Genomic DNA, 21,965 nt, shown 5'->3' with positions numbered 1-21,965 from the left:
CTTTCTCCGTTTTTTCTTTTATCAGAAAGATGCACACTCCCTGGCACTTGGGAGACTACAGATTCATACTGTTTAATTAGTATTGGCCAGACTAATGTTTTCAACAAAAAGAGGGCTCTAGATTTTTCTTTTGGTGCAGCACTAGCCTAAGCGTGGTGGTGTTCCTTCAACTCTACTGGCGTTCTGTGCTATCACGGACTTGAATTTACCAGCCCAAAAAACTCCAAGAGGGACGTCCTCTTTCGTGGCTGGGGACGGGAACGCATCTTGGGGGCGTCACCGGCTCCCTCGAGGTCCTGAGAGAAAAATCTGCGGGTAGAAGAGGCTCCTTTGCAGGAGCGTGCCACGGCCTCCCGCGGGAGGGTTTCGTCCTTCGTGTCCGCGGGACCTGCTTCTCGCCGAGGGGTAGTGAGGGCAGCCGCTACCCCTCCTGCAGACAGCGGGGCCAGCCCGTTAGCTAGGAGCTCGGCAACGATCCGGCAGTCCGAGCCGCGCCCCGGAGCTGGTGTGGGGGAGGGGCGGCGGCGCTCGCGCTGCGTCGAGTTTCCCAGAATTCCCAGCGGCCGCGGGGAAAGTTTACGGGACGTAGGCGGCGGCGGCGGCGGCGGCGGCAGTCGTAGCGGCTATTAGGCGGCCCGCAGCGGACCATGGCCCTGCGCGGGCGTCCCTGGCCTCTCTTCTCTGAGTTCTCGGGCAGCGTCGCGGAGCGGGCAGACTTCCGGGAAGGAGCGGACAAGAGATTGAGTGGTGGCCGGCGCGCTTAGCGCCCCGAACATGCGGCAGTCCCTGTGGGCGACCCCGGGCTGCGGAGAGGCGGCGGCGGCGGCGGCGGCGGCGGCTCGGGAGGGAAGGAGGCGGCGGCGCCGGCGGAGGTGGCGGCGGGGACGCCCGGCGCCCGGCGCGGAGCCCTAGGGCGGCTGCTTGGTGTGGCCTGGGGCCTCGTGGACAAGGATGCTGTCCCGAAAAAAAACCAAAAACGAAGTGTCCAAGCCGGCCGAGGTGCAGGGGAAGTACGTGAAGAAGGAGACGTCGCCTCTGCTGCGGAGTGAGTGTCGGGCGCCGCGCCCACACCTGGCCGGGGCGGCCACGGGCTGCGGGGACCCGGGCGGGGTGCCGGACGGGGTGCCGGACGCCGCTCCCCGCGGCTTCGCATTCCTTTTTGGTCTCTGTGGAATATTGGTTTTTGTTTTGTTTTTTAATTTTATTATGCCTGGAGTGGTGTTCGTTGTTTGAAAGCTGATAAAGAATAAGAAACTTAGATTAGTCCACCTCCGCTCCCCTCCCCCCAAATAACCACAGACTTTCCGGTCCCCTTGTGGCAGTGTCGTTGGTTTTGATTACGGGAAGAAAGAGGTTCTTTAGGAAACACTTAAATTGCTGATCCCCTGATTTTATAGGAATTAAAGTGATTACACTGGGGCACATGTTTTTCTCTTCTCGTTACGTCGAGATTTGCCTTGTGTTTGTAAACATTGAGGGTGTCACTCGCCCGTGCTGGAAGCCGTGCGAACGCTTGGGTAGAATTCCTTAGCCCGTCAGCTGTTGGATGCCGAAGTAAGGAGGTGAAAGCTGACCGTCGCTATTGTAGCCACTACCCAAAGCCTCATCAATAGTAGATCTCAGGGTGGAGGAGCCAAAATTACATGTTTGGCTGTGTTCGTCGTGAGAATTGCTTCAAATAAAGCACCCTAGAGACCCCAAAAAGAAAGTACTCAAATTCTATCATATTTCAGGGTATATTACGAAAAAGTTTTTTTTTCTGTTTTTTAAAAAAAAATTAATAGAGTGCATTTTTCTTCCCCCTGAACACTGGCACTTTTCTAATTTTCAATTTAAGTATTTGACTCTGATTTTCCGGCGGAGTCTTTTGAATTTTTAATTCTTGCTTGTGTGTTCAGAACATTTGTGAGCTAAGGAGCTAATTTTTTGGTGCTCATACTGCTGGGTCCTTTGTGTAAGTTTCCTTCTTGGAAGCTGGTGACTTTGTGACTTAAGCATTACCTCATATTGTAATTGGGAAAGCTTTTCATAGAGGTTCCTAGTAATATTTGCCCAAGATCACACAGAAAGGTGTGCAGAGCATGTTTTTTCCATTACAACCACATTATCAACTTTCCAGATTTATCCTTGTATTTGCAGTGCTTTCTTACAGAACAGAAGAGATCAGATGGGTACATCAGTAACCTGAAACTTGATTTTTAAGCCTTTTTTAACATTTTGATTTTCGGTTACACATTCTCTTAGGATTTTGGCTAAAATAGCTTGCAGTTTGCTGCAAATAAAGTTTATTGAACATTACTTGAAATCATGAAATACATTTGCCACACCTTTAAGCAAATAACTTTTGATATAGTACTTTTTTAGTTTCATCAAATGTTGAGCCTTGTTTATTTGGATACTTATTTTTGTCTAGTTAGCTTAGTTAGCTTCTGTTGTATATTAATATGAGTGCTCTCTGATACTGTTAATGAACTAATAAAACGGTCTCCAAATCCAGTTTTCTTCTTGCTATAAAGGTATTTGCTTTCTAACCAGGAATACCTAAGCTATTTAAGTTCTGTGTTCAAAAGTACTGTATCCTGGGCTTCCCTGGTGGCACAGTGGTTAAGAATCCGCCTACCAATGCAAGGGACATGGGTTCGAGCCCTGGTCCGGGAAGATCCCACATGCCGCGGAGCAACTAAGCCCATGTGCCACAACTACTGAGCCTGTGCTCTAGAGCCCAGGAGCCACAACTACTGAGTCCATGTGCCCCAGCTACTGAAGCCTGTGTGCCTAGAGCTCGTGCTCCACAACAAGAGAAGCCACCAAGATGAGAAGCCCGTGCACTGCAACGAAGACCCAACTCAGCCAAAAATTAAAAAAAAAAAAAAAAAAAGTACTGTATCCTTAAAGCCATTGTTCTTCTCTTATCTTCTGTTTTGAGTTATAATTGTTCTTAAAGGAGCCATAGTTTTAGACTTGGCGTTTTTTTGAACTGGTTCAACATTTGTGTGTCTCTTCGAAATGAGATTCTTTTTTTTTTTAAGATTTTTGGCTGCACCCTGTGGCATATGGGATCTTAGTTCCCGGACCAGGGATGGAACCTGCGCCCTCTGCATTGGAAGGCGGAGTCTTAACCACTGGACCACCAGGGTAGTCCCAGAAATGAGATCTTTTTTATTTTTTAATTTTCGTAGTTAAATTTTTAGTTTTTCCATGTTTTGATTACTGTACTACTGCTACATAATTCCAAGAGTAGGAAGGCCAGGTTAATAATATTAAAATCTTTTTAGAGGAATTCACCTTTACGTGTTTGGGAATAGCATTATGTTCTGTTTTATTTTTTAAATCGTGTTTTCTTGAAGAAGAGCTTGGGGAATTTTGAAAATGAAGTAAAATCAGCAAAACAAACTGAAATGTTAAGTTATGCTGGTTAACTCTGTATCCATTTGTTAGATCGTTTACATGTTTATTCATGAGTGTTTCATTAATGTGTATTTCATAGTTAAGCTTATTGACGTTTAATCATATCATGTATGGTAGTATGCAGAATACGTCCGATTCTGGCAGAGCTTACGTATAACATGTTTATACAAATTATAAATTCATTTGAGTGGGAAGACATCAATCAGCCTCAATTTTTAAATACCCAGGGACTTCCCTGGTGGCGCAGTGGTTAAGAATCCGCCTGCCAATGCAGGGGATGCGGGTTCGAGCCCTGGTCCGGGAAGATCCCACGTGCCTCAGAGCAACTAAGCCTGTGCGCCACAACTACTGAGCCTGCGCTCTAGAGCCCACGTGCCACAACTACTGAAGCCCATGTGCCTAGAGCCCGTGTTCTGCAATGAGCAGCCACTGCAATGAGAAGCCCGCACACCGCAACCAAGAGTAGCCCCCGCTCGCCGCAACTAGAGAAAGCCTGCACGCAGCAATGAAGACCCAACGCAGCCATAAATAAATAAACAAACAAACGCAAATACTTTCCTAAAATTTTAAATTGTGTTTTCTTAAGTCCAAATTTTAAATTGTGTTTTCTTAAGTCCATTGAAATTTTTCATTTTGGGGTGATAGATATAAATGAACAACTTTTGAAAAGTGTATTACTTACTGGTCATTTTACTCTTTGTTCTGTTATAGATCTTATGCCTTCATTTATCCGGCATGGTCCAACAATTCCAAGACGAACTGATATCTGTCTTCCAGATTCAAGCTCTAATGCCTTTGCAGCTTCTGGAGATGGAATAGTTTCAAGAAACCATAGTTTCCTTAGAACTCCAATTCAAAGAACACCTCATGAAATAATGAGAAGAGAAAGCAACAGATTATCTGCACCTTCTTACCTTGCCAGGAGTCTAGCAGATGTCCCTAGGGAATATGGCTCTTCTCAGTCATTTTTAACAGAAGTTAATTTTGCTGTTGAAAATGGAGACTCTGGTTCCCGATATTATTATTCAGATAATTATTTTGATGGTCAGAGGAGGCGCCCACTTGGAGATCGAGCACACGAAGACTATAGATATTATGAATACAACCATGATCTCTTCCAAAGAATGCCACAGAATCAGGGGAGGCATGCTTCAGGTAACTTAAAATTAGTTATTTAGGTTTATTAACACTTCATTAAAAAGATGTTCTTTTTCTAGATTTTCTTGGGAAGCTAACAGATACTCCTAGAGAACTACTACTCCATTTTGCCAGTCTTGCTAAGCCTGCTTGCAAATAATTATTAACCTACATGGAGGGAAAGAATTTTGTGTCCATTAACTCACCTAATTATTTTGTAAATACTTGATACGTATCTGAATTCTATCTAGACTGTTAACAGTATGAACCTTGAAAACTTAGAGAGATTTTAATGTCTGTAGTTGGATTGAATCTATGTTTAGATTTAGTAGAATGGGACGGTTAGGGATTCAGAGAAACTGGACTTAAACCTGGGAAAGGAAAGGCAAATAAGAATTGTGCATGGTAGGTGATACCACGGGCAACTGCATCATTACTTAGCTAACACTTGCACTGTTTCTTTTTTAACAGAACTGTTTTTGTAGTTAAAGAATTATTTCCCTAGTTTAAAAAGACTTATTGTCAAATGATTAATTGTGTGTTAAGTGTGTCTTTTTGTTGTTGTGCTTTTTGCAATGAGCAAAAATATTTGCCATATAATTTTCAAAAATCTTCTGTCTATATTTCCTGACTTTGGGATAATTTTCCTGACAGGGAGCAGAAGAGATAGGAGAAATGCACAGTTTTACTTTATTCCTAAAGTACTAGATTACACTAGGTAAACTGAAGCAAGCTGAAAATTAAACTTTTTAATCTGATTGTTTTTTTTCCTAGTAAGTTGTAGGCTTTAAATTTTGGCAGGATAAAAATAAAAAATACATGAGACATTTACTTTTTTAGCCCATGAAACTTCAAATAAAGTGACTTAAAAACAGTTTGGTGTATGAGCGTTTTGAGTGTAGAAAACATTTCATTCACTTAGTATTAATCATTTATGTGTCTATCATTTTCCCTTTTGGTATCTGACTTCTGGTACCTTATTTGGGAGAACAAAACCAATATATGAAAAATGATGATAGACAGTTGTTATACTATGTGGTACTGACTGAGTGCGATAGGGAGCCAGAAGAGAGAGAGATCAGGGTAGGCTAGAATACTTAGAGAATGGTCAATGGAAGAGGTGGGACCTGAACTATTTTTCTTTGCGCTTGGACTGTAGATTGACACGGGATATAGGAAGGACATTTTAGGTGAAATAATCAGTGAAAACAGCAGACATGTAAATCCAAGTAACTGTGTAATTCTGTCTAATTTGAAGAAATAAGTTGTAAGATGGAGTGGAGATTAGTGATGCAACAACAGGCTGTAGGATTTAAACTCGAGTCAAGCAGAAGCCATTGCAGATTTCAAAAGGACAAGATTTTCATTTTATGAAAGCAGTGTTCAAGATTAGTTTACTAGCTGTACTCAGGATAGGTTGCTAGAGAAAAGAGAACCTCAGGTAGCAGTGGTAGTGCAAATCTATGATGCTTTTGGAGGAAAAATGAGACTTAATTATGGTTTGGGGAGAAAGTAAATCACTGAAGTTTTGAAAATAGAATGGAACAGTTGGCAAGAGCAGCTTATTTTGTGAAAGCTGACATTGAAGTCTCACTGGGATATTGAAGAGGAGAGGTTTTCTAGGCATATAGAAATACTGTAATGAAAATAGGTGAGAGCCTTTTTTGTTTTTAAATTCTAGGTTAAAGGATTAGACAGTTGCATACTTCAGTGTTTCTTTTGGCTATTTCTGATATCGTGTCGTTTTTTTTTTTGTTGTTGTTGCGGTACACGGGCCTCTCATTGCTGTGGCCTCTCCCATTGCGGAGCACAGGCTCCGGACGCGCAGGCTCAGCGGCCACGGCTCACGGGCCCAGCCGCTTCGCGGCATGTGGGATCTTCCCGGACCGGGGCACGAACCCGTGTCCCCTGCATCGGCAGGCAGACTCGCAACCACTGCGCCACCAGGGAAGCCCTATCGTGTAGTTTTAAACCTCAGAAGTGATTTGTTATCCAATCAAAATAGTATGTTTTAAAAATAAAGTTCATTTTTATATATTTTTTAGAGTAATACCTGATTATAGGAAATTTGCAAAATGCAGAAAAGTAAAGGTAAAGCACTCATTATGCCAGAGATTCTTTGTATTTAGTTATTTCCTTCATCTTTTTCCATGACATTTCTTTTTAACATTGTCGTGATTATACTCTGTACAGTTTCATATCCTTGCTTTTTTACTTTAATGAGTTTCTGAATGTTAAACACTATTTATATGTAGTTTCAAAGCTCCATAGATTTCCATTTGGTGCATGTCTTATGGTTAATATTTTAAATGTTAATGAGGATTTGACCTAGGCTGGGGACATTTGGAAAGGGGCAAAGTGAGACGCATCTGCATTGATGGGCCTTGGCCAATAATGGGTATTGAGGGATGAGGGAAAGAGAAGAGTCAGATAGGATTAGCAAAGTACCTGACTGTATAAGAGGTGCTCTAAAAATAAATGGTTGAATAAGTGAATGGATCCACAGATTTCAAGTCTGGAGTCTTAAGACATTTTTGGTAGCCAAGGGGTAGCGGGAATAATAGCTTATAACAATCTTTTTCATTAATACAGATTGCTGTTCTTCGTACTTACATTTCCCATGTATATTTATGTTGCAACCATCACTGATAGCTCATGACACTTTTATGCCTGAAGTATAAAGAATTAATGATACCAGGTTAAAAATCTTATTTTAAAATTCTGATTCGCAAAATATCTTTGAGGAAATACTGTAAAAACTAAATTTCTACGGATCCTCTCTTAGAACCCTTTTTATGCAATTTGATATAGTTTTTGTAATTTTAATGACAGACTTTAAAACAGCTTTCCCCAGTCATATTTTAGAAATAAATAAAATACAAGTTAATTGGATACTTTTTCAAATTAAAGAATGTCATTTAAAAAAAGATTTGCACTTACTACGACAGTGATACATGCTTGAGAAATTTCACTTAACATTAATTTATATCAGGGCAATAAGATTAATGTTTTACCTTTCAGAAAAAAACGGAACTTCTTTGCAGGGATCTCCTAAGTGGCAGGGAAGGATTAACAACCAATTATTAACCAAACAGAAAAGCCTAACAGCTGTCTTTTCCAGAAGAAAAACAATCTGAATATGAGACAATAGCTGGAAGTTTCTTGAATTCATCTTGAAAAGACTTGAAACTTATTATATTTTCCAGATTTATGCTGGAGAGAGTTCAGGGAATTTGAATGAATGGAAAGGAGAAAGTAAGTTTGTGGGAGAGTAAGGATGTGCTGTAGACAGATTTATTTTCACAAGGTTTAAATTTCGATTTGTTACTAATGTAATCATAAAAAAGGTATGAAAGAAAATAGTTTTGTAATGACTTGACAGTAGTAATTCCTGCCAATTAGTTATTACTTAGACTTTTAGGAAACGCCTTATCTCAGGGGTTAATTTCATCTTACTGTATTTAGCAGAAGTACAAAAAACAAGTTGTATAATATCTTAACGGGTTTTACGGCCTAGCACGTTCTACATTTAGCTGTGAAATTTGACCTTTAACATTTTGGCCTACAGGCAGTTACTGTATGTGCCAGAGGAAGGAATTCTGCTGTTAACAGGAAGTCTTTAGTTGGAATACTAAAGGCAGATTGAATTCCTTTGTTCTGCTCCTAAATAATTTAGTTCTATGCAATTGTAAGTAACAAACTTTTAACTTTTATTTTTAAAGACAGCTAAAGAAATCAAGTAATAAAGATCAAATTAAAAAGTTCCAGGCCTTACCAAAAAAAAAAAAAAAAAAAAAAAAATTACTGGAGTTGTGTTTGCTCCAGGAAATGCATAAGTATTAGTTAACCAGAATCTTCTTTTGAGGAAGTGTTAATAATCCTTAGGAGCACAACTTTATTTGTAGTTATTTTGGAGAGGAGAAAAAAAAGCAGTTGGTTTAGTTTAATCCTTATATCTTTTTATCAGCATCTTGATTATAACATGGGCTGTAATGTTTAGTATTACCCTGGAGGTTGTAACCTTCATTAGAGTTCCATATTCTATTTTATTCTCTGTAGCCACTTCAACATTAGGAAACTAGAATTTTTGAGCTTGACTCTAAGGACAGATCTTGTAGGTATCTGCCACTTTTGTATGACAGTAAGTTCTTTGGAGGCATATCTAGTGAAAGCTTGGTGGAGAGACAAAGTAATACTTTATCTGTGTCTTTGGGAAATCATGTATGTAGCTTATTAATGTTCTAGTTTATTTTATGTGAGTGGAAGGTGCTTGTGCCATTAATTCCTGCAAATGGAAGTTATTTTGAAGATTATGAATGCCACTCATTCTTTTCTGGGACTAATAATTGAAATTATGGAAAACTGTTTTTTCCCTTGTAGCTCAGAAACAAGTTCAGAATTATAGATTGCATTTTCTTTTATTAGTGGCAGTCATATTTTCTTTGAAGAATTACAGTTGATCTTTTGGGGTAAGATTACGTGGTTGGTAATAAATTTGTCATTTGACCTTATATCATCTGTGTGGCCTTTGGTAAAATAACTTACTTGAACCTTTGTTTCCTCATCTGTAAATTGGTAATGATACCACTACCTCATAGCGCTGATTGAGTATGAAATAGTACATATGGAAAGGGCCAGGGACAGAGTAGACATTCATAATTGTTAGTGCTCATGTTTTTTGTAAGGTATCATATGCTCTTGTATGCTTTTTCCAGATTTGGCATGTTTGGTTATTGAAGTTTCAGCTTTCTAACTGAACTTAAGAGTGGAGGTCTGGTGTGTTAGAGCTTGATATAGCTTTTTTTTTTTTTAAGTCTGCTAGACTTATTTTATTACTGATAATATTTTATGTTTTAGATTGGTGGTTTCCAGTCTTTTTGTACAGTACATTCATCTCTCACTAGTTTTATAGAATTATCCAAATAATAGTTTGAAAAAAATTTAGTGCACATGGCAGCTTCAGAAAGTCGGGGGGTGGTTTGTCATTGAAACTAAATAAACTGTCATTGAAACTAACTAAAAAGGTTAGGAATCATGGTTTCACATGGCATTGGTAAAGCTGATGAGCCTATTTGGGACTTTGTGGACTTCATGGCTCCCTTATCAATAACTTGCAAGGTTTAGTTCCTGGACACAGAGGTTTTACAGAGAGGTCTTTGTGTTTCCTCTAAACGTGAATTTCAAGTTTATCATGGTTTAAAATCTGCTGTTTGGTACCTACTATTGTTTACATGTAACAGTACATGTGTTTCTAGATTTAGGCAAGTTCAGTATATGGAAATTTGGATTTTCTAAGCAGATGAATGAAATTGTCACAAACTCTCTAAGCCTGTACAGTTTTAAATTACTATAATAGCTTTTTGTTTTTAATGCTACATTTAGAAATCTGTGTGTTTCCAGGGGAACCTCTGTTGGGCCCGAATGTTATGGGTCTTATCAATAACTCAATATGAATACATTGAATTGATTATAATTCTTTTAAAAAATTGCTATCCTTGGTTGTGGCTAGTACTACAACATTTTTAGTGATGGAAGTATGAGAAAGTATAAAGCCACTGCATGCTTGAACAGCATGATTTTAGTTATTTGCTATGTGTTTGTCTTTAGTACATTGGCTTATTTCTTTTCTCTTTAAATATTTTCTCTTTAAGTACTGAAGTTGCTTAAGCTACACTTACTAAATAAACGTTCAGTTGCAGGTGACAGAAGCCAAAGTCAGTTTCACCAAAAGGCTTGTTAGCTTTGTTTTGTTTTATAGTCACCATATGTTTTAGAAATGTATGCCTTTCTTCCCAAAGGGTACTGAGCAAGAGTGATTTTGTTTTCTTTCTTGCATTTTCCGTTCTGCCAGAGTACTTCATAGGTGGCGTTGTGTACATTCTATTGCATCAGTTCCAGACACACATAATGACTGATTTCTCTTTTTGTGATATTAAATTTGGTTATGGGATCAGATGTCATACCAATTCATCATCATGATGTTGTCCATCAGCTTTTCACCTATTGATTTGGAAGCCATTAATCATTATTGGCTAGATCCAATATTGCTATTCATATAAGACAGGATAAATGGTAGATCTTTTCCTTTACTTACTATTTTTCAGAATAGTCAGTTGATACCCTAACCACCTCCAGAGGTAACCAATGAGGTTTATTTTTGTAGTGTCTTTATGAACTCGAGGATTTAAAAAAAATTAAATACCAAGCTTTATTTGGATTTCACCAGCTTTTTCCTTAATACTCATTTTCTGTTACAGGATCCAGTGCAGAGTACCACATTACATTTAGTTGTCATATTTCCTTAGTGTTCTTTGGTGTATGACAATTTCTTAGTCTTGTCTTTTTTTCTTTTTTTTTTTTTTGCTGTACACGGGCCTCTCACTGTTGTGGCCTCTCCAGTTGCGGAGCACAGGCTCCGGACGCGCAGGCTCAGCGGCCATGGCTCACAGGCCCAGCCGCTCCGCAGCATGTGGGATCTTCCCGGACCGGGGCACGAACCCGTGTACCCTGCATCAGCAGGTGGATTCTTAACCATTGCGCCACCAGGGAAGTCCATGGGGCAACATTTTTTTGAATGTTCTTTTTTAATCAACTTTGTACCTTTTTGCCCCTTTAATTTTTCTTATAGAATTGATGTTGTGCTGTCCTAATTATACATTATTGAATAATTAGGGTCTTTCTCTGCCAGTTATTTGAAATTGGCTCCTGTGGTTGCGAGGGGTGTAAAGGGTTGTGTAGAGAAAAGGAAAAATTACCAGGGTAGTGTTTTGGGCTACTTGGTTTTGCGCAGTGCTGTGTTCTTATTTCCACTTCTTTCTTTACTGTTCTTCTTCTAGCCCAGCTGCTTTTGGCAGTTTTTGTATGTATATTAGATTTAGGGATTATACCTCTCTAATTTTTTTTGAAGTCTAATTGGTTTACAGTATTGTGTTAGTTTCAGGTGTACAGCATAGTAATTCATTTTTTGCAGATCGTATTCCACTATAGGTTATTATAAGATACTGGGTATAATTCCCTGTGCTATACAGTAAATCCTTGTTGCTTATCTATTTTATATGTAATAATTTGTAACCGTTAATCCCATACTCTTGATTTGTCCCTCCCTTCCCCTTTTGGTAACCATAAGTTTGTTTTCTATGTCTGTGAGTCTGTTTCTGTTTTGTGTATAGATTCATTTGTATTATTTTTTAGATTCTACAAATAAATGATATCATATAGTATTTGTCTTTGCCTGACTTATTTCACTAAGCATAATATTCTCTATCCATATGTTGCTGCAAATGGCAATATTTCATTCTTTTTTAGAGCTGAGTAATATTCCATTGTGTGTGTATGTGTGTGTGTATATATGTGTGTGTATACATATATATATGTATACACACACATATATACACCATATCTTCTTAAGCCAATCTGTTGATGGGCACTTGAGTTGATTCCATGTCAACTATTGTAAATAGCGCTGCTATGAACATTGGAGTGCATGTATCTTTTCGAGTTAGAGTTTTCCTCTTTTCCAGATATATGCCCAGTAGTGGAATTGCTGGATCATATGCAACTTTATTTTTAGTTTTTTAAGGAATCTTCATACTGTTTTCCATAGTGGCTGCACCAATTTACATGCTTACCAACAGTGTAGGAGGGTTCCCTCTTCTCCACACCCTCTCTGGCATTTATTACTTGTGGACTCTTTAATGATGGCCATTCTGAACAGTGTGAGGTGATGCCTCATTGTAGTTTTGATTTGCATTTCTCTAATAATTAGCAACATTGAGCATCTTTTCATGTGCCATCTGTATGTCTTCTTTGGAGAAATGTCTACTTAGGTCTTCTCACTTTTTGATTGGGTTATTTGTTTTTTTAACATTGAGTTATGTAAGCTGTTTGTATATTTTGGATATTAACCCCTTGTTGGTTGCATTGTTTGCAAATATTTTCTCCCATTCCATTGGTTGTCTTTTCATTTTGTTTATGGTTTCCTTTGCTGTGCAAAAGCTTGTAAGTTTGATTCGGTCCCATTTATTTGTTTTTGCTTTTTTTTTTGCCTTGGGGACTGATCTAAGAAAATATTGCTACGATTTATGTCAAAGAATGTTTTGCCTATGTCATCTTCTAGGAGTTTTATGGTGTTATGTCTTAAATTTAGGTCTTTAAACCATTTTGAGTTTATTTTTCTATATGGTGTGAAGGAATGTTTTAATTTCATTGTTTTACATGTAGTTGTCCAGCTTTCCCAGTGCTGCTTGTTGAAAGAGACTATCTTTTCTCCATTGTATATCCTTACCTCCTTTGTCATAGAATAATTGACTGTAGGTGAGTAAGTTTATTTCTGGGCTTTCTATTCCATTCCGTTGATCTATGTGTGTCTTTTTGCACCAGTACCATGCTGTTTTGATTACTGTAGCTTTGAAGTATAGTCTGAAGGCTGGGAGACTGATACCTCCAGCTTTGTTCTTTTTCTCAATATTGCTTTGGCAACTCTGGGTCTTTTGTGGTTCCATATAAATTTTAAAATTCTTTGTTCTCATTCTGTGAAAAATGTCATGGGTGTTTTGATAGGAGTTGCATTAAATCTACAGACTGCTTTGGTAGTATAGCCATTTTAACAATATTCTTCCAGTTTAAGAGCATGGAATATCTTTCCATTTCTTCGAATCCTCTTCAGTTTCCTTTATCAGTGTTTTGTAGTTTTCAGCATATAGGTCTTTCACCTCCTTGGTTAAGTTTATTCCTAGGGTTTTTGTTTTTGTGTTTGTTTTTTTTGGGTGAGGTTTTAAATGGAATTGTTTTTATCTTTACTTTCTCTTTCTGATATTTCATTATTAGTGTATAGAAACGCAACAGATTTCTGTATATTAATCTTGTATCCTGCTGCCTTACTGAGATCGTTTATTTGTTCTAATAGTTTCTGTGCAGAGATTTTAGGGTTCTCTATATAGAATATCCTATCTGTGAATAGTGACAGTTTTACCTTTACCCTTCCAATTTGGATACCTTTTATTTCTTTTTCTTGTCTGATTGCTGTGGCTAGGGCTTCCAATATTGTATTAAGTAGAAGCAGGGAGAGTGGGCATCCTTGTCTTTTTCCTGAATTTAGTGGAAAGGCTTTCAGCTCTTCACTGTTGAGTATTATGTTGGCCATGGGTTTGTCATAAGTGGCTTTCATTGTGTTGAGACATGTTCTCTCTATACCCACTTTGCTGAGTTTTTATCCTAAATTGTTGTGGAATTTTGTCAATAGTTCTTTCTGCATCTGTTGAGATGATGATATAGTTTATATTCTTCAACTTGTTAATGTGGTGTGTCACGTTGATTAATTTGCAGATATTGAACCATTCTTGCATCCCTGGGATAAATCTCACCTGGTCATGATGTATGAGCCTTTTAATGTATTGTTGAATTTGATTTTTATATTTTGTTGAGGATTTTTGCATCTATGTTTATTAGTGGTATTGGCTTGTAATTTTTTTGTGGTGTCTTTGGTTTTGGTATCAGGGTGATGCTGGTATTGTAGAATGATTTCATGATCATTCCTTCCTGTTCAATTTTTGGAATAGTTTGAAAAGGATAGATGTTAACTCTTCTGTAAATGTTTGGTAGAGTTCTCTTGTGCAACTGTCTGGTCCTGGTCTTTTGTTTTTTGGGAGTATTTTTTATCAGTGATTCAGTTTCATTACTAGTAATTGGTCTGTTTGTATCTTCTATTGAATATTTCTTCCTGGTTCCATCTTGGGAGATCGTGCATTTCTAGGAATTTGTACATTTCTTCTAGGCTGTCCATTTTATTGATGTGTAATTATCCATATTAATCTTTTACGATCCTTTGTATTTCTATGATATTTGATGTAACTTTTCCCTTTTTTTCCTGATTTTATTGACGTTAGCCCTCTCTCTTTTTTTCTTGATGAATCTGGCTAAAGATTTATCAATTTTTCTTACCTTTTCAAAGAACCAGCTCTTAGTTTCATTGATCTTTCCTATTGCTTTTTTTTTGCAATACGCGGGCCTCTCACTGCTGTGGCCTCTCCCGTTGCGGAGCGCAGGCTCTGGACACACAGTCTCAGCAGCCATGGCTCACGGGCCCAGCTGCTCCGCGGCATGTGGGATCCTCCTGGACTGGGGTAGGAACCCGTGTCCCCTGCATCGGCAGGTGGCCTCTCAACCACTGTGCCACCAGGGAAGCCCATTTCCTATTGCCTTTTTAGTCTCTATTTCATTTATTTCTTCTCTGTCCTTTATGATTTCTTTCCTGTTAGTAACTTTGGGTTTTGTTCTTTTTTTCTAGTTCCTTTAGGCATAAGGTTAGAATGTTTATGTGAGATTTTTCTTGTTTCTTGAGGTAGTCTTGTATTGCTATAAACTTCCTTCCCTTCCTCTTTTGTTCTCTTCTCTTGTGATTTGATGACTAACTTTAGTGTTGTGTTTGGATTCCTTTTTCTTTTTTGTGTGTGTATCTATTGTAGATTTTCGGTTTGTGGTTACTATGAGGTTTGATATAGCAGTCTATATATAAACAAGATAGTTTTAAGTTGCTGGTCTTTTAATGTCAAATGCATTTCTAATACCCTGCATTTGTGTTCTCCTTTTCTCACAATTGCTGGTTTTGATATACTTGTATGTGAATGATTTTCTAGCTTTACTGTATGTTTGCCTTTACCCGTGAGCTTTTCCATTCGTAATTTTCTTGTTTCTAGTTGTGGTCTTTTCTGCTTAGAGAAGTTCTTTTAGCATTTGTTGCAAAGCTGGTCTGGTGGTGCTGAATTCTCTTAGCTTTTGTTTGTCTGTAAAGCTTTTCATTTCTCCATCAAATGTGAATGAGAGCCTTCCTGGGTAGAGTATTCTTGGTTGTAGTTTCTTCTCTTTCATCACTTTTAATATATCATGCCACTTCATTTTGGCCTGCAAAGTTTCTGCTGAGGAATCAGCTGATAACATTATTGGAGTTCCCTTGTATGTTTTTTTGTCACTTTTCTTTTGTTTTAATATTTTTTCTCTTTAATTTTTGTCAGTTTGATTACTGTGTGACTCCGTGTGTTCCTTCTTGGGTTTTTACTGCCTGGGACTCTCTGTACTTCCTGGACTTCGGTGACTGTTTCCTTTCCCGTGTTAGGGAAGTTTTCATCTATTATCTCTTCAAATATTTTCTCAGGTCCTTTCTCTTCTCTTCTCCTTCTAGGACCCCTATAATGTGAAAGTTGGTGTATTTAATGTTGTCTCAGAGGTCTCTTAGACTGTCTTCTTTTCATTTTTGTTTTCTTTATTCTGTTCTGTGGCAGTGATTTCCACCATTCTGTCTTCCAGGTCACTTATCCATTCTTCTGCCTCAGTTATTCTTCTATTGGTTCCTTCTAGTGTTTTTTTTTTCGTTTCAGTTATATATTGTTCATGTCTGTTTGTCTGTTCTTCAGTTTTTCTAGGTCTTTAGTAAACATTTCCTGCATCTTCTCAATCCTTGCCTCCATTCTTTTTCCAAGATCTTGGATCATCTTCACTATCATTCTGAATCTTTTTCCCGTAGGTTGGCTATCACTATTTCACTTAGTTGTTCTTCTGCGGGTTTCATCTTGTTCCATCATCTGGGACCTAATCCTCTGCCATCTCCTTTTGTCTAACTTCCTGTGATTGCTGTTTCCTTTCCACAGGCTGCAGGATGGTAGTTCTTGCTTCTGCTGTCTGCCCTCTCATGGATGAGGCTGTCTAAAAGGCTTGTGCAGGCTTCCTGGTGGGAGGGGCTGGTTCCTGCCCAGTGGTGGGTGGAGCTGGGTCTTGTCCCTCTGGTGGGAAGGGCTGTGTGTGCTCAGGGAGACTTTTCAACCACTTGTCTGCTAATGGGTGGGGCTGTGTTCCTGCCCTGTTGGATGTTGGGCCTGAGGTAACCCCAGCACTGGAGCCTACAGGCTGTAGGGTAGGGCTAATGGCAACCTCCAGGAGGGCTCACACCAATGCATACTCCCCGGATCTGCTGCTGCCAGTGTCTTTGTCCCTGCCATGAGCCACAGCCACCCGCCACCTCCGCAGGAGATCCTCCAATACTAGGCAGGTAGGTCTGGCCCTGTCTCATATGGGGTCACTGCTTTTTTCCCCTGGGTCCTGGTGAGCACGAGACTTTTTGTGTACTCTCCAAGAGTAGAGCTTCTGTTTCCCCCAGTCCTGTGGAAGTCCTGCGATCAAACCCCTCTATGTCTTTTGGTTGGAGTGTTTAGTCCATTTACATTTATAGATATGTACTTATTGACATTTCTTAATTGTTTGTAATTCCTTTTGTTCTCTTTTCATGTCATTTGATGACTATTTTTAGTGTTATATTTGGGTTCTTTTTCTTTTTTGTGTATTTATTATAGATTTTGGTTTGTGGTTACCATGAGGTTTATATATAGCCATATATATGTGTGTGTATATATATGTGGTTAAGTTGGTGATCTCTTAAGTTCAAACGCATTTTAACAACCCTGCATTTTTACCCCTCCCCCTGACATTTACCGGTTTTGTCATGTTTTACTTCTTTTTGGTTTGTGTATCCCTTAACTTCTTATTGTGGATATAGATGATTTTATTACTTTTGTCTTTCAACCTTCCTAATAGCTTTATACTTGGTTTTCTGTTGGGCAGAGCCATGTCCCAGGGTCCCTGGCTGTAGGGCCCTGTGGGGTCCTGGAGCTGGTATTGGCCCACAGGTGGGTGGGGCTGGTTCCTTATACAGCTGTTGGCATGGACCTGGCAGTCCCGGAGCTTGTGTTGGACCAGTGGTTGGTGGGACCAGATCCCAGGTTGGCTGCCTAAATTGGCTTAAGGTTTCCCAGATCTGGTTTTGGCCTGCTGGTGGATGGTGCCAGGGCCCAGGGGGTCCTGGAGCTGGTGCCATCCTGCTGGTGGGTGGGTTGGGTCCTGACAAGCCAGGCTGCAGGGCTGTGGTGGTCCTAGGGCTGATGTCTGCCTGCTGGCAGATGGGGCCGGGGCTCAGGGGATCCAGGGGCTGGTGCCCATCGACCAGTTGGTGAAACCAGGTTCTGGGACTAGTGCCAACTCACTGGTAAGTGGAGCTAGGTCCTGGGGTCTCTGACTACAGGGCCCTGGGGGTCCTAGAGTTGTTTGTCAGCTTGCTGGTGGGCGGGTTCAGGTCCCAGGGGGTTCTGAAGCCAGTGCCTGCCCACTCATGGTTGGAGCCAGGTTCTGAGTTATCTGGCTGCAGGGTCCTGGGGATTGGACTAGTGCTGGTGCCCTGGTGTGTGGGTCTTGGTCCTAGGCCCTCTGGTGAACAGGGGCATATCCTGGAGTGGCTGCGGTCACAGGGGGTTTTAAGGCAGATGGCCTGCTGGTGAGTGGGGCTGTGTCCCAGCTGTGCTAATTGCTTGGCTTGACCTGTTGTGTCCCAATACTGGTGCCCATAGGCTGGTGGGCAAGGCCAGGTTCTGGTGCTAATAATAAGTTAGAGGGAGAATTCCAAAACAGTGCTTGCCAGCACCCAGTGTCTTTGTGGTGGTAGAAGAAGCTCCCAAAATGTCTGCCACAAGTGTCTGTGTCCCCAGGGTCAGCTCCAGTTTCCTCCTGCCTCTCTGGGAGGCTCTCCAAGATTAGCAGGTGGGTCTGACCCAAGCTTCTTTAAAATTATTGCTTCTGCCCTGGGTCCCAGAGTGTGTGAGGTTTTGTGTGTGCCCTTTAAGAGTGGAGTCTTTATTTCTCACAGCCCTCCAGCTCTCCTGAAAGTGAGCCCTGCTGGCCTACAAAGACAAAGGTTCTGGGGGCTTGTCTTCCTGGACAAGGTCCTTCCTGGTGTAGGACCCCTGGGTTGGGGAGCCCAGTGTGGGACCTGGGCCCCCTTGCTTCTTGGGGAGAATCTCTACAGTTGTAATTATCCTCCTGTTTGTGGGTTGCCCACGTGGGGGTAAGGTTCTTGACCATACTGTGTTTCCACCTTTCCTGTAAGTCTTGTTGTGGTTCCTTCTTTGTATTTTTAGTTGTAGAAGATCTTTTCTGCTGGTTTCTAGTCTTTCTCATCAATAGTTCCTCTGTAAATAGCTGTAATTTTGGTGCGCCCAAGGGAAGAAGCAAGCTCAGGGTCTTCTTACTCCACCATCTTGACCACACCCATTTCATTTCTTTCGTCATTGTTTTGTAGTTGTCAGCATACAGATCTCACAATTTTTTTGTTAGATTGATGTGTAAGTATTTAATTTTTGGGAGCTAAGTGGTATAATTTATTTTTAATTGTTGTTAGTATAGAGATATTAAATTGATTTTTGTATGTTGACCTTATACTGTGTTATCTTGGTAAACTTACTTAATAGTTTTATGGTACAGCCAGGTTATTTTTAAGAAATTACAAACTGGGAATAGTTTTATAAGTTCATTTTTGCTGTTTTAGATGAAATGTCAAATCTTAAATCTTGAATGAGGTGAATTTTTCTGTTCCTCACTTTTTCTTTAGCAGTATACGTATAATATTTACTTATTAGCTTTGTTAGTAGTTAAATATTTGTATGGCCTGGTGATGGAAGCATCAACCAAAAAAGCCTGATTTCAAAGAGGGAGCCTAGTTTCTTTCTTCTTTTGTAATTAAATAATAGTAACACTGGCTAGTTTTATGAAAAATTTTATTTGCAACAGTAAAATCATGATTTTTTTAACAGGAAGAGTACGATTGGGATAGTTAATTTTGTAAGTGTTTTTCATATGGCATATTTTTTGGCTATGAATAATTGTCCTATTTCTTCTCTTTTTCTCTTTCTTCTCAGGTATTGGGAGAGTTGCTGCTACATCTTTAGGAAATTTAACTAACCATGGTTCTGAAGATTTACCCCTTCCTCCTGGCTGGTCTGTGGACTGGACAATGAGAGGGAGGAAATATTACATAGATCACAACACAAATACAACTCATTGGAGCCATCCTCTTGAGCGAGAAGGACTTCCTCCAGGATGGGAGCGAGTTGAGTCATCAGAATTTGGAACCTATTACGTAGATCACACAAATAAAAAGGCTCAATATAGGCATCCCTGTGCTCCGAGGTAGACTATCAACTTTATCTTAACTCTTTGTTTTGAAATTGTCTAATGTTAGATTATGAACTCATATTTTCATCAAAGAGAAAGATGTCCTGAAGTTTGATTTGAAAACTTTATTTTTCGCAGCTCATGAGATTTTTTCCTCTGGACTTATATTTAGTAATGAATGACTTTAATAATTAAAAAACAACTTTTAAACAAACCTCAAAAACAGGATCAATATTCTTATGATCAGATTCTGCTTTAATATGCCAGAATGCTTTTGTTAAAGATACCCAGAAATTAAAGTAAATAAATAGAATATCTGCCTCTTTACATTTAAATTTCTATAAAAAATACACATCTACCTTCTAATGTGTCAATATATTTTGAATTATGTTTTGCTGATTTTATTCAATTTACAGATATTTTATGTTTTTTAACTGTTGCCACACAAGAAAGTGAAGATTATCTATTTTATTTATTTATTTTTGGCTGCATTGGGTCTTTGTTGCTGTGCGTGGTCTTCCTCTATTTGCAGTGAGCGGGGGCTACTCTTCATTGCACTGTGCGGGCTTCTCATTGTGGTGGCTTCTCTTGTTGTGGAGCATGGGCTTTAGGCATGCAGGCTCAGTAGTTGTGGCGCACAGGCTTAGTTGCTTCATGGCATGTGGGATCTTCCCGGACCAGGGCTCGAATCCATGTCCCCTGCATTGGCAGGCGGACTTAACCACTGCAACACCAGTGAAGTCCCTACATTTTAATATTATCACCCAGACAACTAAGCTTTGTCATTATTGTGCTGTTTTAATCATTTTACATATTTGGATTTTTAATTCAAGTTTGAAAAACAGTTTTTTTCCAGTGATTCCATTTAGTGGCACTCAGTGTTTATTGAGCAAGTGAGGTTGTCATCCCTTCAAAAGAACCAAGTCAGCCTCTCTGCCTGTGTTGGGCTCTGGCCCCTTTGCCTGCTCTCCTTACCATCTCAGGCAAGCTGCTGCTCTCCCTGGCTTCAATTTGCCAGCCTGTGACATAGGGGTAATTTGTAGCCTCCCTCCCACCTGATCACAACCCTTACCCAAGGGCAGGGATGAGTTCCACGTATTCCTGCTGTGTCCCCGGCACCAAACACAGAGACACACACACAGGTAGATGTTTTGTTGAACGAATAAATGATAGAAATGCAAAAAAAAAAACAAAACCCTAAAAACCCCCAATAAAACGTGGTTACAGTTTGCTGTCACTGGATCTCAGAGGCTTTCTGGTCCATATAACCAGATTTGAGAGTATATTGAGCCTAGTTTTCTGTTTATCATCATTAATTTTATATTGAATATTATAGAATTTTATAGTTTACAAAGCATTTTCACAATTAGTTAATTTGCTTCTCTTAGCAACTCTGTAGACTTTAAGCAGGAGAGAATAACCACCTTCCTTAAGCTCAGATAGGTAGTATTAGCATCTATTTGGTTGTCTGTATTATGCTAATCCTTATACAGAACTCTTGACATATATTAGGTCATTTAATCCTTAGAAGAGTCATTTTTGGTATGAATTTATTCTGGTTTTACAAATAAAAAGGCTAAGGTTTAGAGAAGTGAAGCAGTTTCGCTTACATTCGTGCAACTTGTAATTGGCCAAACTGAGGTTAACCTGCACACCCCCCAGGGTGTATCTGACTTCGAAGCCTTAGTTCTTTCCCACCTCCCAGTTGTGCTATCAAGGAATATTTCACTTTGCACCTACTTATGAAAGAAGAGTTGAAGATAAAATTCAGTGCCATTTGCACATTGATCTTTAAATTGTTAACTACAGTCTAATCCAACAGTTACTTGAGTCCTGGTTTAGTATTGGAATGATCTTTCCTGATACACACATAAACCTTTATGTTTGGAGGCAGGCTCTTCCAGTTTTATCTCCAAGTCTGGAATAGGCCATTATGGTCTCCCGGAATTCAGTCTTTAACCTTCAAGTGGGTCAGTGCTTTCCTTAGCATCTTCCCATTAAGAGCCCTTACCCCACCTTGCTGTTCTTTCCTTCCCCCCTCCCCCAACTTATAGGCTGTTAGAAGTAATTAAAAGCATGGTCTTTTTTTTTTTTTTTAAGTCTCTGACTTAAAACAGGTTCTAAAAACAGGTTCTAATCAACCCTAACTCCCATATGCTCTCTTAAGGTGGTAAAAGTAGAAAGGAAATAGTATAGTTATGTGGATATTTCAAGCACAGTACTCACTCCTACTGTAGTACCTGTTCCAAACCCCCTTTTCAGCCTAAAGGAGAAAGAAAATATCCATTCTTATTTTGAGAAAAATTATCAACTTTTCCAGTATAAATTTATAGCTAATTACTAGTTACTACTAAAATCTGATTCTAGTTTTAAGCCTCTATAAAGATTATAACTTAGCTCTGACTTTTTTAATAACCTTCTTTAAAGTTGCC

At 39.5% G+C, this 21,965-nt stretch overlaps 1 protein-coding gene across 1 annotated transcript in view; it reads left to right on the top strand.

Annotated features, from left to right (window-relative positions):
- The first annotated feature begins 573 nt into the window (after positions 1-573).
- The window catches only part of SAV1 (salvador family WW domain containing protein 1), a 28,969-nt gene continuing 7,577 nt past the window's right edge, over positions 574-21,965 (top strand). Inside the window, exons 1-3 of the mRNA XM_027111195.1 lie at positions 574-1,045; positions 4,120-4,563; positions 19,278-19,548. Of these exons, the coding sequence (XP_026966996.1) occupies positions 952-1,045; positions 4,120-4,563; positions 19,278-19,548 (809 nt within the window). The 5' untranslated portion in view covers positions 574-951. The remainder of the gene's footprint in view (positions 1,046-4,119; positions 4,564-19,277; positions 19,549-21,965) is intronic.

The sequence above is a fragment of the Aethalodelphis obliquidens genome, unplaced genomic scaffold (genome assembly GCF_003676395.1).
Source record: "Aethalodelphis obliquidens isolate GAN/ISIS:26980383/991018 unplaced genomic scaffold, ASM367639v1 scaffold10, whole genome shotgun sequence".
NCBI classification, from domain to species: Eukaryota; Metazoa; Chordata; class Mammalia; order Artiodactyla; family Delphinidae; genus Aethalodelphis; species Aethalodelphis obliquidens.
The sequence above is the reverse complement of the archived record's forward strand: the minus strand, read 5'-3'. Positions and strand labels throughout refer to the sequence as shown.